We start from the raw sequence: 16,992 nt of genomic DNA on the forward strand, positions 1-16,992 counted from the left end.
TTACTCCCTTTCTTCCCTAACCCTTCTGTCCTTATGTACTGAAATATTCTCCTTGCGATGAACTCCTTACTTTGATATCTCCTCTATCTACTTATTATCAACCCCTCCCCTATCCTAAACTGATTCCCCTGTACTCCTGCCTACTGGTAAAATGTGTCCTGCTTCCCCTTCTTACCATGCCCCTGACCTTATGATAAAATGGTTGTCTTTGGAACCTTATTCGGCTTGTTCTGTGTTAATTTATCTGGTGCTTACTATTCCTCTATATCTTGGTGTTATATAATCTGTATATATTATGAACTTGGAATTCTCTATAATGCTGCCCATCCACTTGTATCTGAATGGGAACTTTTGACTCTGGCTTTGGACTGGAATCTCTCTCTCTCTCTTATTTATGCCTGCTTATACTAACTACCTTACTTTATTAATATAAACACCCCTCTTGTTTTTCCTTTACTTTATCCTTAACTTTTATCCCTACTCTATTTTGAACTTTTTCTCTACTCTAACTCTTACTTTTATTTCTGCTCTGTTTCTAACTTTCTATTTCTACCCTATCCTTAACCCTTTTCTTTTAACCTATCTCTAACCCTCTTCCTTATTCTAACCTTTACCTTTACTTCTGCTCTAACCCTAACCTTACTCTTTTAACTTATCCCCTACCTTTTTCTCTACCCTATCCTTGACTTTTATTTTTACTCTATTTCTAACTTTCTATTTTCGCCTTGTCCCTTACCTTTTCCTTCATTCTAACCCTCACTTTTATTTCTGCTTTACTTCTAACCCCTTTCCTTTAACCTATCCTTTATCCTTTTCTCTGCTCTAATTCTGCCCTTTATTTCTGCTCTATCCCTAACTCTTATTCCTGCTCTATCCCTCACCCCCTTTTTCTTTTACTCTATCCTAACTTCTAATCCTGCTCTATCTCGAACCCTTTCCTGTTGACATATCCCTAACCTTAACTTTGTACGATCTCTGACTTGCTTATGCTCTCCATCTGTGGGTTGCTATATGAACCTTCCTCCTTCTTTCTTACCTAACTCTGTTTACTTATTATTCCTCCTTGTTATCCTGTCTGTGTATGTTTCCTTTCTCCCTCTAACTCCTTTCTTCCCTTTCCTACTCTATTATATATATTAACTATCTACCTTATGAATCTGCTATCTTTCGTTTGTTACTTATTAACTTCTCCTCTCTTACTTACTCTTCTAACCTTTTGGTTTATAACCTTTCTCGTGGTACATAACCCTTGTTTTGTGAATAACTTATAACTCTTTTTTTACTATCTTACTCCCTTATCTCTCTCTCTCTATTTACTCTCTAATCTTCTTTATAACGACTCCTATACTCTTACGAACTCGCCTCTACGGACGAACACCTTACTACTCGGCCCTTTTGTTATACTATGCTACTATGCTATCTAATCTAAAACTGGTCCTGTTATCTTCAACTCTGTATCTGTCTATATTATGCTTATATTCCTATGTTCCCTTTTCGCTCCTCTCCTTGCCCTCTTTACTTTTGTCTCTTTCTCTGCTCTTTATATTCCTCCCGTCTTCCCTATCCCTTCTCTCCTCTCTATACTTTACCCTTCTTGCCTCTACTTTCCTCTGCTCCTTGGATCCCCCCTTTCTTGTTGCTTGCTAATTGTATGTCCCCTCTATTATCTGTTTCTTAACTCTATCCCTCCTGAACTTTGCTTTATTGCTGACTTCTATTTCTGCCCTATTCTTGACCCTTCTGTTTGCTGTATTCCTGACTTTGATTCCTACTCTGACCTTAATCCTTCTCTTTAACCTATCTCTGACCTTTACTGTGTACTAACCCTGGCTCCCCTATACTCTACCTCTATGGGCTGCTAAATGAATCTCCCTCCCTCTCTTTTACTGAAATCCGTTTTTTTACTTTTCCCCCCTTGGTCTTCTATCTGTTTGTATTTCTATTTCTCTCTGTCTACTTTCTTTCTACCTCCCTTTATCTTTAACTACTGTCTACTGTATAAATCTGCTATCTTTGGTATGTGATTCTTTAATTCCCCCTCTCTTGCTGACCTTGCTACCCCTTTTTGGCTGTAATTTTTCTCGGTGTACTCTGCTCTCTTTCTATAACAAATCTTTTACTCTTTCCTATTATCTTAATACTATTCTCTTTCCCTCTGCTTGCCCCCGAATCTGCTTTATTATAACTCCTATACTCTTACTAATTCGCCTTTGTTAACGAACCTCTTACTGTTCTGCCCTTTTGTTCTGCTATGCTATCTAACCCTAAAACTGGCCCTGAAATCTTTAACACTACATCTGTATTATATTCACGCTCTTACATCCCCTTTTTACTTCTTTTTTTTCCCTTCTCTCCGGCCCCTTTCTCTGCTCTTTCCATCCTTCCACTGTTGCCTATACCTTTTGCTGCTCCTTGTATTCCCCCCTTCTTGCTCCTTGCTCATGATTCATCCCCTCTGTTACTCTTTGTCATCTTCCACCTCCTGCTCTCTTGTGCTATTAAATCTTTCTGTGTGAAAAAACATCTGATGCTCTGTTTTCTATTATCCTTTACTACTATACTTCCCTACTCCCTACCCTAAACTGTCGTACTCCTATGTACGGCCCCTACTCGCCCCGCCTTGCCCTGCCTGATCACCCCTCTGCTACGCCCTCTACTGCCTTCTGCCACAACTGGCTTGTCAACCGGCACAACTTGCTTGACTGCACCCCTCCCCATTGGATCATCTGCCCTAACCACTTATATACCTCCTTCTCGCTCGATGCCCACTCCTCTAACCCGTCCGCTCTGCGCATCGCCCTCACCGTCTCCTCGTACACCCTCGACCCCACACCGATCGTTGCGACGGCGAACATCGTAACCATCAACCCTTGGTACTGGCATGAACCGCCCTCGACCTCCGTGAACCGCCCGCCGTCCTCGCCCAACGGCTCCCATCGCCGACACCAACCCTGCGGCAATCCGCAATGGAAACAACTGCTGAAATTCTCCATCATCCGTCCGTCGAACATGGCCTCTTCCATCTGCCTCCTGTACTGCGCCGTCCACCCCCACGCCTGCTCCCCGCGGCCTGGGCAATCGTCTAACGTGTGCCCGTCGCTCTCTCTCCGGCGTATCCCGCAATACGTGCACCGTCCCGCCCACCGCGCCAACTGCTGCTTGAACGTCTCCCCCTCCTCCCCTAACCCTGAACGCTCTGCCCTGGCCTGCCACTGGCGGAACTGCCTGGCTTGCTGACTGGTCTCGAACGCGGCCCTGATCTCTTCGTCTTCTCTGGCTCCATGTCCCTCTCTATCCCCGTCCTTGTCCCTATCCATATCTCCATCCCCGTCGTCTACCCACATCACCTCCGACGCCCTCTGCCGGCATATGTCGCATGCCTCTTCGCCCTCCTCGCACCCTGGACGGTCCACCCGCCCGTCCATGACCTCGTCTAACACAATCCGCCGGCATACCTCTCCCCTGATGTATGTCCTTGTTGACACCTCCCATCCCCCTCCGGCTGCCCTCCCATCTTTCTCTGCCTCCCCTGCCTCCTTCTCCTTCTGCTTCTCCTTCTCCTTCTCCTCCACGGCTGCCCTACTGCATATAACAACCGACCGGCTTGGCTGGCCGTCTCGCCCGGCACGCCCGCTCTCCTGGACGAAATCCCGCAACCGCCGCGGCATGCCCGCGTGGACCACCAACCGCACGTCCGGCACGTCGATGCCTAACCCCAACGCGTTCGTCGCCACGATGACGCCCCCATCGGCGCCGTCGCCCATCCTCCACGCCTCCAACCTCGACGCCTTGTCCTCCGTGCTGCCGATGCTGCTGTGGAACGCTGCGCACCCCAACGCCTCGGCCATCCGCTCGACGCCCTCGATCGTGCTGCTGTACACCACCGCCTTGCCGCGTGGCTGCTGCCGCAACCAATCCCTGACCTCCTGGCAACCGCGCTCCTCGACGGCGCTCAACTCGCCGTCCTCACCCTCCCGACCTGACCCTAACCCTAACCCTGACTCTGCCCGGCGCCTGTGGCTTGCCGCACCACGACCACGACCACGACCCCCACCCCCTGACCCTAACGCAACGACAACAACCCCATACTCGATATTCCTCCGCGTCGTCGCCTCGCGGAACACCCGCACCCGCTCCTGCCGGATCCCCGTCACGGCGAAAAACTCCCGCTCCTCCGCCGGCGGCAACGTCGCCGTCAAACACACCAACTGCGCCCCGAACTCCTGCACCGTCCGCCCCAACGCCCGCAACGCCGGCCGGAACCCCCTCGACCCATCCAACACGACGTGGCACTCGTCCAACACCACCCGGTCCAACTGCTGCCGCCGCTGCAACCGCCCGACGAAATCCCGGAATCCCTGCGTGACGGCCGACTCGGGCGTCACGAACACCACCGTTGCTGCGGCCGTGTTGGCCCGCCCGCCGCCGCGCCACGTTGTCGACGCCAACCCCGACCTCGAACACCGCGCGTCCATGTCGGTGCGCAACGCCACCAACGGCGTCACGACGATCGTCACCCCGTCCGGTGCGCAATACGCCGGCAACATGAACGACAAACTCTTGCCGCCGCCCGTGCCCGTCACCTGCACGATCGGGTCGTCCCCGCGCATGATCGACCGGATGACCCGCTCCTGCTGGCCGCGGAACGCCGCCCGCGGGTCCCCCATCATCTGCCGCAACTGCCCGCCGGCGTTGGCTAACTGCAACCGCGTGAACCGCCGCCGCCGCTGCCCTTCGAACTCCTCGTCCGCCGCCGTCGTCGCCGTCCGCCGCCGCTTGGTGGGTGCCCCGCCGCCCCGGTCCTCCGCCCCGAACCCCAACAACCGGTGCCACTGCCGGCTGACGGCCCGGAACCTGTCCCGCAACGCCGCCGTGCCGAACGGTGCCTCCTGGTACAACCGCCCGTATATCATCCCCGCCACGTGCGTGCCGTGCCCGGCCTGCAAATCCAATGCGCTGTCCTCGACGCCTATGTCGTCGTCGTTGTCGTCGTTGTCGTTGTTTTTGTCGTCTGCCCGTCCGAACGCCTCGTTCAAATACCGGTTGGCGATGGCGACGGCCATGTGCCGCCACCCGCTGATGTTGATCTTGCTGCCGACCAACCGCTCGCTGTGCTGCTGCATGATCCGCCTTGCCTTGTCTGACGTCCACAACCGTTCGTCCGTCCACGGCGCCCGGCCGGGGGTGGCGTTGGCGCTCTCGTCTGTGATGGTGTTGTCACGGGCGTCGTCGTCCTCGGTGTTGTCACGGGCGTCGTTGTCCTTGGTGTTATTGCGGCGCTCGTCGCCCCTGGTGTTATCACGGCTCGCCTCGCCCGCCGCCCTGCCCCTTACAACCACGTCGTCCGCCCATAAAAATGCGCTCTTCCGGTCCGTCTGATGGATGATGCCTCCTACCTGCTGCCAAAACGGCAACACTAACCATAAATACCACACCAACAACTCGCCGACCTCGCGCGGCAAATACCGGTGTATCACCTTGGCCGTCCCCGTCTGGCGGTAATTCTTGTGGTACGACGTGACGAAACATATCATGCCGTCGTGTGCGAACACGTTCCTGACCCCGCCGTTGGCCGTGTTGCTGTGTCTGATGCCTGCTAACTCGGGCGCCCGCGCCGGCTGCCCTGCCACCATGTGCATCAACATCCACAACCGCTCCCGGAACGATTCCAACGCCTGTCTGTATGCCTGCACCGTCCTCTCGCGGTATGGGTGGTGGCTATCGCTGCGGTTGGACGTGACCTCCTCCGCCTGTCCTGCTGCTGCTGCTGCTGCTGCTGCCACTGCCGCCGCCGCCGCCCCTCGCGTTGGGTCTAACCACGCCCGCCGCCGTGCCTCCGACTCTGCGATGCGCCGTGCGATCCACCCCTTCCCCTTGCCCACCCACGCCTCGTTGCGGTCGTCGTGTAAAAACGAATACCCCGGCCGGTCCTGGCTGTGGTCGTCGTGCATGCTGTCCCACCTGATGGCGGGCAACGCTGCTGCTAACGCTGATCGGCCTCCGTACCCATCGCCGTGCCCGTCCCTGTCGGGATCATTATCCCTATCCCCATCCCCGTCCACCACCGCCAACTGCGCCAACAACGTCCGCGCCTCCTGCGCTACCCCGTGGAACATCTCGGCCAACTCGCACACCCGCACCCGCACCCGCCGGAACGATATCCGGTCGCCGCTCCAATCCACCATCCCCGGCGCCACCGTGTTAAACCGGATATGCATCCCGTACGTGCGCGCGTCGTAAATCCAATTCATCGCCCTGGGCTCGTCGTCCGGCCGCCCGGGCATCCGCGTCATGAACCGCCGCACCTTGTCGCGCACCAAATGGAACACGCTGCTGGCCTCTTCGTACGCCGCCTCGGCCCCTTTGGTCGCCGTCAACGCCACCACCTCGTCCTTCCGCTCCAACCACGCCTGGTACACGACGAACATCTTGGCCACCTTGATCACGGCTGAATAATTCGTCGTGTACTCCGTCGCCTGGTGCCACCCGCCGTCCTCGCGGATGCCCAACACCGCCAACGCGCCGATCATCGCGCTCTCCTTTTGGCTCTGCTTGTACGGGTCCTCGATGATGGCGATGATGGCGTCCAAACACATCCTCTCGACCTCCTCCGCCTGCGCGGCCTGCCTGCTGCCGACATCCGCCTCGACACGGCTGGTGAACGCATCCCACAACGACCCCTGACGCATGGTGAACCGATACGGCGGCCGCTCGCGCTCCGGCCACTCGTCCATGCGGAACCATATGCTCACCATCTTACGCCAAACCTCCTTGTACCGCTGCCACGTGTCGTCCTCCATGCGGTTGTCGAATGGCCGCACCGGCTTCTGGCCGATCTCCTTCCGCTCCGCCTCGAACAACACGTCGTGCCCGACCTTGTGCGGTGCTGCTGTTGCGCATGCCTTGTCGGCGACGCTGTTGAACACGGCCCATATGGCCTCTAACGTCTCCTCGCCATCCTCAATTGGTCGCGTGGCCTCCTGTAACTGCGTCTTGTTCAACCCTTCCAAATCCCTCGTCCACCCGACGCGGTACAACCACCCGTTCGGCTCCAACTTTTCGTCCACTGTACTGACCTCCTCGCGCGCGTCGGCCTCGAACCGCTTCTCTTGGTTCTCGTGCAACGTGACGAACCACGCCGTGTCGTCCGTCCCCGGCCCCGATGGCTCGCTTTGAACGGCCACCCCTAACCCCCGCCCGACCTCGAACCATCCGCTTGCGGCCCGTGTTAAAAAAAAACGCTGGCATGGCACGCCTGTTGTCCACGGCAAATCTCTGACTGCCGTGGCTTTCTTGCGCACATTGCCCCCCTTCTGCCAATCATTCGCCCACCGGTGTTCTGCCCGGCAATGCTCCTGCATGTTTCGCACGCGGCGGCACACATAACGGCATGCGTGGCAACGCAAACCGTCCGCCCGGGGCGGTGCGATATGGGCAACTGGCTCGACCGTGGGGTCTGGGTATTGAAACGACTGCAAATCGGCCTGGCTGCGGATGATGCCGGGAATATCGCCGACTAATCCGGCGACCTTGCTCCTGGCCTCGGCGGGGATTGACCGATGGTTATTCCGCAAATGCGCCGTGGCTTCGTTGGCTAATACGGCGTACTGACATAATGTGCATATCAAAATGGAATACTGCGTGTTGTGGACGAATGGCTCCATCTTTGGCATGTATTGGTTACTTTCTTCTATCTACTGTTTATGACTGGTTCCTCCTGTCCTCTCTTTATAAACTCACCTTCCTGCCCCTTAATTCCATATACTTTCTCCTTGATCTACTTTCCTCCCTGCCTACGTTCCATCGCTCGGTCGGGCTTTCTGGCCTGGCTGATGGTCCTGTTATATAATTGGCTGGTTAATGCGGGGATTCGGACGACATCACAAAAACATCTACTACCCTATTCACCTATTTCTGGACTCATATCACGGAATAAAACACTGAGAACTGGGTTCCTATAATTATACCGATTGTGGCTTTAATTGCATGCTACTTTTACCTATTTTACTACGGAAAATCTCAACGGCTTCCACCTTGCTGTGAACAACGGTTTCCGCCCTTGTCTCAACGGACCCACCTAATTCCATGGTGGGGCGTTCAATGGCTTCCGACGTCAGCCATCGTGGACGTGATGTTAGCCATCGTGGACGTGATGTTAGAGTGCGCTGGCACTGAGCCCTTTTAAGTGCACCGCCCATCCTACACGGGCCAGCCACGGGCTGGGCTCGAGTCTTTCGTTGGCGACGCGGATCAGCTCATCGTGACTCGTCTTCACACGTTCTGCTTGGACTTTCCGGAGATCTCGAACGCGGTCCACCGCCTGTTGAGCCGGGCTTCTACTCGGAGCGCCTTGCAGAGACTCGTCGGCTATCTGTCCCTGGGCCACCTCGAACCATCCGCTCGCGGCCCGTGTTAAGAAAAACCGCTGGCACGGCACCCCTGTCGTCCACGGCAAATCCCTGACTGCGGTGGCTTTCTTGCGAACATCACCCCCCTTGTGCCAATCATTCTCCCATCTGTGTTCTACCCGACAATGCTCCTGCATATTTCGCACGCGGCGGCAAATATAACGGCACGCGTGGCAACGTAAACCGTCCGCCCGGGGTGGTGCAATATCAGCAATTGGCTCAACCGTGGGGTCTGGGTATTGGAACGACTGCAAATCGGCCTGGCTGCGGATGATGCTGGGAATGTTGCTGACCGATTTAGCCACTTTTCCCCTGGCCTTGGCGGTGATTGACCGATGGTGGTTCCGCAGATGTGCTGTGACTTCGTTCGCTACTACTGCATACTGACATGATGTGCATATCAGAATGGAATACTGCGCGTTGTGGACGAATGGCTCCATGTTTACCTATACGGATGGCTTGCTTTGGTCTACTACTATTAAATGATTCCTCCTGTCCTCTCTTTATAACCTTACCTTCCTGCCCCTTAATTCCGTATACTTTCTCCTTGATCTACTTTCCTCCCTGACTGCGTTCCATCAGTCGGTCGGGCTTTCTGGCCTGGCTGATATCCCTGTTATGTGATTGGCTAGTTAATGTGGGGTTTGGGACCGCATCACGAAAACATCAACTACGCTATTCATCGATTTCTAGACTCACCTTGCTGATTATCGAACTGAGAACTAGATGGTTATAATTGCCTTCATTCAAGCTTTCATTGCATCCTACTTTTGTGTATTTTACTGCGGGAAATCTCAACGGCTTCTTCACTACTGGAAAACAACGGCTTCTACCCCCTGTCTGCACGGACCCACTTATTTTTTGGTGAGGATTTCAACGGCTTCTACTTGAAGCCGTCGTTGCCAGTATGTTAGGAGATAAGGAAGTCTAAGATAGAGATAATAAAAACGCTAACTAAGAGTATTTATTAAAATTAATAGATAATATATATATCTTAGATAGAGGACTACTTATAGTTAATAATAAAATATATAAGGATAACTAAGTTAAATATTAGTATTATTATAGATAGTAGAGAGCTATATAAGTAATATCCTGCACTTTATATAGAGATTTAGCTATATTTAATATATATTAGCTTAATTAGAGGGGTAATAGAGAAGGTTTAATAGGGGGAGAAAAGTTACTAAAAATAATAGTATAAGAGGATTATGCTATTATTTAGATTCCTAAAGCTTAAAAACATATTAATAACTCTTTAGGAAAGATTATATATAATATAAATATATTTATAGAATTATTAATATCTAAGTTAAAACTACTAAAAAATGTTTTAGATTTTATATTATAGTTACCTAGCTAGCTATTAAGTAAAGTTTCTACTCTAATAACTCCTATTAATAGCTTAAAATAAGTAGCTCTATTTATATAAAGATTATTAATAGCTTTAAAAGCTTAAATTAAAATAGACTGAGATATAACTTCTATATAAAAAAATAAAATATAGAGAAAATATAAAGCTTTATGCTAGTTATTAGTAAGCTTTATAGTAATTAGATAAAAATAAAGAGTAAAAAGAGAATCTAAATATAGTAATTTAGCTTTAGTTATATAATAGCTTATAAGCTTTAGAAAGCTAAAAGATATATTTTAAGCTAGAGTTAAAAAGTAGTAATAAGTTATAGTTTTAGCTAATAGAGTAGTAGTATAAGTTTTATATCTCTATTTAATATACTATATAAAGAATAAGCTACTAAAAAAAAACTAACTAAAGATATATTTTATTACTTAAGCTTATTATACTACTAGTATTAATATCTTATATATATTTATAGTCTTAGATTTATTTAGATAGTAGTCTAATAATAATAAGATAATAATTAGGCTTAACTACCTCTTATTTTATTTTTAAGTAGTATATATTAAGTAAGTAGTAAAAAGAGAGATATTAAAGTCTAAGTCTAATAGGTTTATAAATATCTAATAATAGTAGTATAGAGGTGCTAGCTATAGCTTAAAGTAGGGGGTTATAAAGAGTATTAGATCTAATTAGTTAAAGATATACTACTATATATATCTAGCTATTAGAGGTCTACTCTTAGTAATAAATAAGTTTATAAATATTTTTATTACTTCTACCTCACCTTAATACTGTTTTAGTGTAGCTATAGTAGTTTACTGCTTTTATTAATTATTTCTTTCTATAAGTTCTTATTTTCTAATTTTATACTCTTTATTAGATCTAATAAGGATCTTTTAGTTCTAATTAGTGCTATAGTAGAAATTATTACTAACTTATTAAAATATTAATACTATTAGGTATAATAAGTTATTATTTATATTAAGGCTAAGTTAGAGATAATTAATTTTCTAATATATAATACTTAGCTTTATCTAAGCTACTAAATATCTCTATTACTAGAGATATAGGTTAAGATAATACCTTAGTTAGAGAAAAAGTATAAAGAGATAATAGTAGCTTTATTTAGAGGATATAGCTTCTTTTAGTAGTATAAATTAGTTTCTAAATATAGATTTCTAGCTTTATTTTAGTATATTTATAAAAAAGATAGATAAATTTTAACTTATAACTTTTACTTTTAATAGTAATAATAACTATTATATTTATAGTTTATATACTATAATACCTCTTTTTAATAAAAATAAGTAAGTAGTATAAAAAGTATATAAAGTGGATAAAGAAGTATGAGATTAGGAGAATAATATAGTATATATAATATTTACTATAATAAGTGCAGCTGAGATAAAATATAATAGTTATTTAGTTTATTTCTAAATATATAATATTTAGATTAAGCTATAATAAGTAGTAAATACTAATAAGATAATAGCTTTAATATAAGAGATAGAGAAAAAAAGTAGAAGAAATTATTAATAAGATATAAGGAGGAAGAAGGATATATAGTTACTTTATTAATAAGGGTATTAAGATTAGAAAAGTAAAAATAAATATAGTTTAAAGGTAATATTCCTAGACTAAAAAATATAAATATTATATTTAATAATAATAGAATAAATAAGCTAGAAATAGTAATTAAGCTTAATATATTTCTAAGTATTATTAATATATTTTTTATTATAAATCTATATAGGTATAAAACTATAGTAGGGAGTAAAAATATTATATAAATATAGATTAGTTTCTATTAATTTTATTAGCTATAAAATAGTATAAATAATATTATAACTTATTATAGCTATATAAAGTTCTTATCTAGTTAAGGTGTTAGCTCTTTTAGGAATAAAATAGTGTTAAGAGTTATTTAATTAAATAAGTTTTAAAAACTATATATAATAAATAAAAATAGTTAAGAGGAGTAGTTATAGCTAAAATATTAGAGATTATAAATATAAAATAGTAATCCCTAAGAGTTTAGCTAGAGGAGCAATAAAAATAATAACTAAGAACTATTTTAAACTAATTATTTTAGTTATATATAAAGAAGAGAAAAATAGAAAAATATAGCTTTTTTAGGGTGGTCTATATATTTATACTACTATATTTAATACTAATTAATCTATCTTATCTTTTTATAAATAGTTTTTTATCTTAGTTTTATCTATTAGTTATTATAATATACTATATCTATATATTATTACTAACTTATTCTCTATAGTTTTAAATATATATAAGAATAAACTATAGTATATATATATAGTAGTATTATTTAGCTTTAATCTAAGGCTTTTAAATAGCTTTTTATATATCCTCTATATATTAAGGTTATTATAAAGTAAGTTTCTAATCTTTATAAACCTCTTAGTATATTATAGTAATAATATAATATACCTTACTATACTATAGAGATTTCTTATTAAACCCCTCTTCTTCTATATTCCTTAATCCTCTTTAATATTATAAATTTTAATTTAATAATTAGAACTCTACTAAAGTATTACTTAATAAATACTATAAAAATAAAGCTATACTAATTATCTTAACTATATAGCTAATAGATTAAATATATTGCTATTTTTAACTTTTTTTAATAGAAGATTATAATATAAATAAATAGAGAGGGCCTTTAGATAGATATTATTATTATTAGCGATATAGAATATTATTAACACCTTAACTTAGTTAAATATCTTAATATTATAAATAGGTAAAATTACCTTATTATAAAAGCGAAATTCTTTTTAACTTAAGTATTAAGTTAATAATAGAAATTTTATTATATTATATTTAGTTAACTTAATTATTAATAAAGTAATATATTAAGATAGTAGTTATATAACTATTAAACTAGATCTATATATTAAATAAGAAGTAACTCTATCTAGATATATTTTATATCCTTTTTTTTATAACTAATTATAAGTTATATTTAAGAGGGTTTTTAATCACTATAGTATAATAGTTCTAATAATTAATAAAGTCTATATAATAATAATATTATACTATAACTTTATATAGAAGGGTTACTATACTTATAAATCTCTTTCTTTTACTATAAAGGTTATATATAATAACTCTAGTAAATAAGGTATAAGTATTATAAGAATTTATAACTTAAATAAGATAGATAACTATAAAAACTTAGGTCTAAGTAAATAGTAATCACTTTATATAAAGGAGGTAGTAGTATAAAATAGTTTAAAAGAGGCTTTAATATATTCTTAAAAAGAGAAAGAAAAGTATTCTATAGTGTTAAAAGCTTTACCTAACTTATTAGTAAGTCTATTTTTAATATAAACTCTAATATAAGTTATAAAAATATAGTAAGATTATATTATATATACTATTTATTTATATTATTACTCTAAGAAGAGCTTTATTATTTTTAGATAGTAGGTAAATATAAAGGATTATTAATAATAATATCTTATTAATAGGATAAGATAAAATAGATAGTAAAATAGTAAAACTTATATTAATAGTAGAAGATATAAGACTTATAGAGGCTAGATTAGAGATATCTTTTAAAAATAATAAACTAAAGCTAAAGTTTATATTAATGCTATTTTATATACTATTAATAGGCGTTTTAAGTTTAAGTGAGGAAAAAGAAGAATATTTTAAATAAATATAGTTAAGAGATAAGTAATAAATATAATAAGAGGGGGAAAAAGATAGGTTTAGTGAAACTCTAAGAAGTAGTTTTTATCTAAGTAGTAAGGTTATAGTAGGAAGATTAAGCTAAGGCTTCTATAACTAACTATATTAGAGCTTTAGATAATAATTAGTTTACTCTAGTAGAGGATACTTTTAAAGTTAATTATATCTACGCTTTAGCTAAAGTATATCTTTAGGCTTTAATAGATATTTTTATAGATAACTCTAGCTATACTTTAGTATCCCCTCTAAGGTACTTATTATAGTAATATTAATATATAGATTTAGGAAGGGATACTTAATATTACTAATAAAAAAGGTGAATACTAATATAGAATTAAGATTATATCTTTATTAGAAGAATATACTACTTTATATAGAGGAAATAAATATAATAGAAGTTAAGATAGTCTATTTAATATAAAGCTTAAAATTATAGATTTCTAAGGTGAGACTATAGTTAGGTTAGTATAATAATTTAGATTTAGAATAGAGACTATATATATAGATTAGTTAATAAAAATAGTAACTTAATTATAATACTAAAAATAATTATATAGGTTTTAATATAGGTTAAATAATACTATAATTATTAGTTAGATATATTTAGAGAATATAAGAAAATAAAGATTATAAGATTATAGTATAGTTAATAGGTTTTATAAATACCTATAGAGGAGTTTAGATAGATAATCTCTATATAAATATATTAGACTTACTATATTAGTTTAGTTTATACGATATTAATTATAAGATAGATAGAAAAAATCTAGAAAAAATAATAGAAGATATAGTTTATAGTTATAGTGTAGCTAAAGCTCTCTAAAAGTATATATTATAGATATTAGGACGTTAAGTATTAGAGTTTATATAATTAAAAGTATTATAAATATAAATATATATATCTAAGGCTATTATGTAGGTATATAATAACTTATTAATACTTAGACTAAAAAAGTATTATAACTGTTTCTAAAGTAGGAATCTAGTTATTATGCTAGATTATATAATTTAAGTTAAGAAATAAATATGTAATTATAGATAAAGTTACTTATAAGAAGGAAATATATCTTAAGGACTATTTTTACTATAAGCGAACTATTTTTTTAGTGTTATATCTTTTCTGATAAGAAACTAGGACTATGCGCAGATTTTTTCAACTAATCCTAACTAATTATTAAACTAAATTTAGTTTAGGGATTAGACTTCTAACTATTAGGAATAGAGACCTAAACTCTTAGGAATAGTTTATAAAGTACTTATATACTTAGACTATAAGAACCTCTTATACTTCACTACCTCTAAAGTGTTAAATAAATAATAAGTTAGATAGTTAGAATTCCTTTCTAAGTTTAACTTCTAAATTATTTATTAAAAAGGATTAAATAATAGTAAAGCTAATACTCTTAGCTAATAACTAAACTATAACGTCCTAATACTTAAAGAAACCTAGGTAATTCTTAAAAGAAATAATAATAGAGACCTAATACTAATAACTAAACTCTTAATAATAGCTAGATAATCTAATACTAGCCTGCTTAATAAACTAAATAATAAAGTAATTATAGAGTTCTATACTTAACTTATATATAGTTACTAAGGAATTATAAAAACCTAGAAATAACTATAATAGTAATATAGAGAAAAAGTTATTAGAGAATATATAGTAAAAATAATTAAGGATTATAAAGTTTACTTTAAAAGTAAACCTACTTAATATTAACTTTATAATATACTATAACCTTTACTTATATTATAAACTACTTAGTAATCTATATTACTTAACTTTATTATTAAGTTACTAAAGTCTTAAGAACCCCTTATAGGAATATATTATAATAGTATTTTTATTATTATAGATTAACTTATAAAATATACCTACTTTATCCTATATAAAGAATTAAGTAATACTAAAGAATATACTTATATATTTCTTAAATATATTATTACTAATTATAGAATACTTAAGGAAATTATATTAAATAGAGATAAGATATTCACTTTTAAATTCTAAAAGTTAATTATATTATAACTTAATATTAAGTAAGTAATATCTACTGCGTTTTACTTATAAACTAATAGATAAATAGAATAAATTAATTAAATCTTTAAAATATATCTCTATGCTTATATTAATTATAACTAAGATAATTAGGTTATATTGCTACTAATAGCTTAGTTTGCCTATAATAGTGTAATTAGAGAAAGTACTAAGGAATCCTCTTTCTATCTTAACTATAGATTTAAACTTACTACTTATAGAGAACTATAACTAAGCTTAGTAGTAGTTAAAGCTGTTACCTCTATATAATAAATTAAGGATATCTAAGAAAATATATATAAAGAACTTAAATTTATATAATAAAGGATAATAAAATTTAGTAATAAATAAAGGATTAAGGGATTAACTTTAAAAGAGGGAGATAGCGCCTACTTTATATAGCGAAATATTAAAATAAAATAACTAAATAATAAACTTAACTATAAAAAACTTAAACCTTTTAAAATTTTATAAGTAATTTCACTAGTTAACTATAAACTTAAACTCTTAAAAACTATAAAATATTATTTAGTATTTTATATCTTACTTTTTAAATTAGTATTATATAAATTATAGATAAATAATATTATTATTATAAAAGATAATAAACTAAAATATAAAGTTAAATAAATTATTAATTATCTTAAGGAACTAAAAAGATATTAATACCTTATTAAATAGAAAGAATATAGATATAAAGATAATATATAGAAACTAACTAAAAATATTACTAATATAATAAAAGAACTTATAATCTATTAGTAATAATATTAAGAATAAGAAGTTATATTAGTACTTATTATATTAGTCTAAAAGAACGCTAGATATAAATAAATTAAACACCTATATTACTTTATTAAACTACTTACTAAAGTAGATTAACTATAATAAGGAAAACTATTTATCTACTTAAGAATACCTAAAGCTAGTTAAAAAACCTCAGAAGAACTTATATTTAGAGGGATACTTAAATTAACTACTTTAATACTTAGGGAAGACTAATTTAACTTATTCTAAGTACTTTATAATAATAAATCCTCTATTACTTAAGACTTTTAAGCTTCTAAAGTATACTCTTTAGCTTCCTATTTATCTATAAACTATATTCTCTAATAAATTAGATCTAAACTATACTCTTTTAAGAACCTTTTCTATCTCTAAAAATAAAATAAATAACTTAGAGTAGTAGTAAACTAAATCTATAGTACCTCTAATACCTCTTTAGCTTCTTCCTCCTCTTACTCTACTTTCTTTTACTTATTAAAATAATAATTTATTACTATAATAAATTAGTAATACTAAGAAAAACTAAAATGCTAAAATACTTATAAGTATTTACTATATTACTACTATTATAGTTTAAGAAACCCTACTTTATATACTTACTATAATACTTTAAGTTAGTAAGATCTATTTTATATACTTAGTTATATTAAAAATAAGGGAAATAAAGTATTACGTTATAA

At 38.6% G+C, this 16,992-nt stretch overlaps 1 protein-coding gene across 1 annotated transcript; it reads right to left on the reverse strand.

Moving 5' to 3' along the window:
- Positions 1-2,653: 2,653 nt before the first annotated feature.
- Positions 2,654-7,664, reverse strand: CGCS363_v010329 (Bloom syndrome protein-like protein; the record flags this gene model as incomplete). Its single annotated transcript, XM_036642178.1, has 2 exons — positions 2,654-2,660; positions 2,737-7,664. The coding sequence occupies 2 exons, from the start codon at positions 7,662-7,664 to the stop codon at positions 2,654-2,656; spliced, it is 4,935 nt and encodes a 1,644-aa protein (XP_036492251.1).
- Positions 7,665-16,992: the final 9,328 nt, after the last annotated feature.

This window comes from Colletotrichum siamense, assembly GCF_013390195.1.
Source record: "Colletotrichum siamense strain Cg363 chromosome Unknown KSG_Cg363_contig07, whole genome shotgun sequence".
Classification (NCBI taxonomy): Eukaryota; Fungi; Ascomycota; class Sordariomycetes; order Glomerellales; family Glomerellaceae; genus Colletotrichum; species Colletotrichum siamense.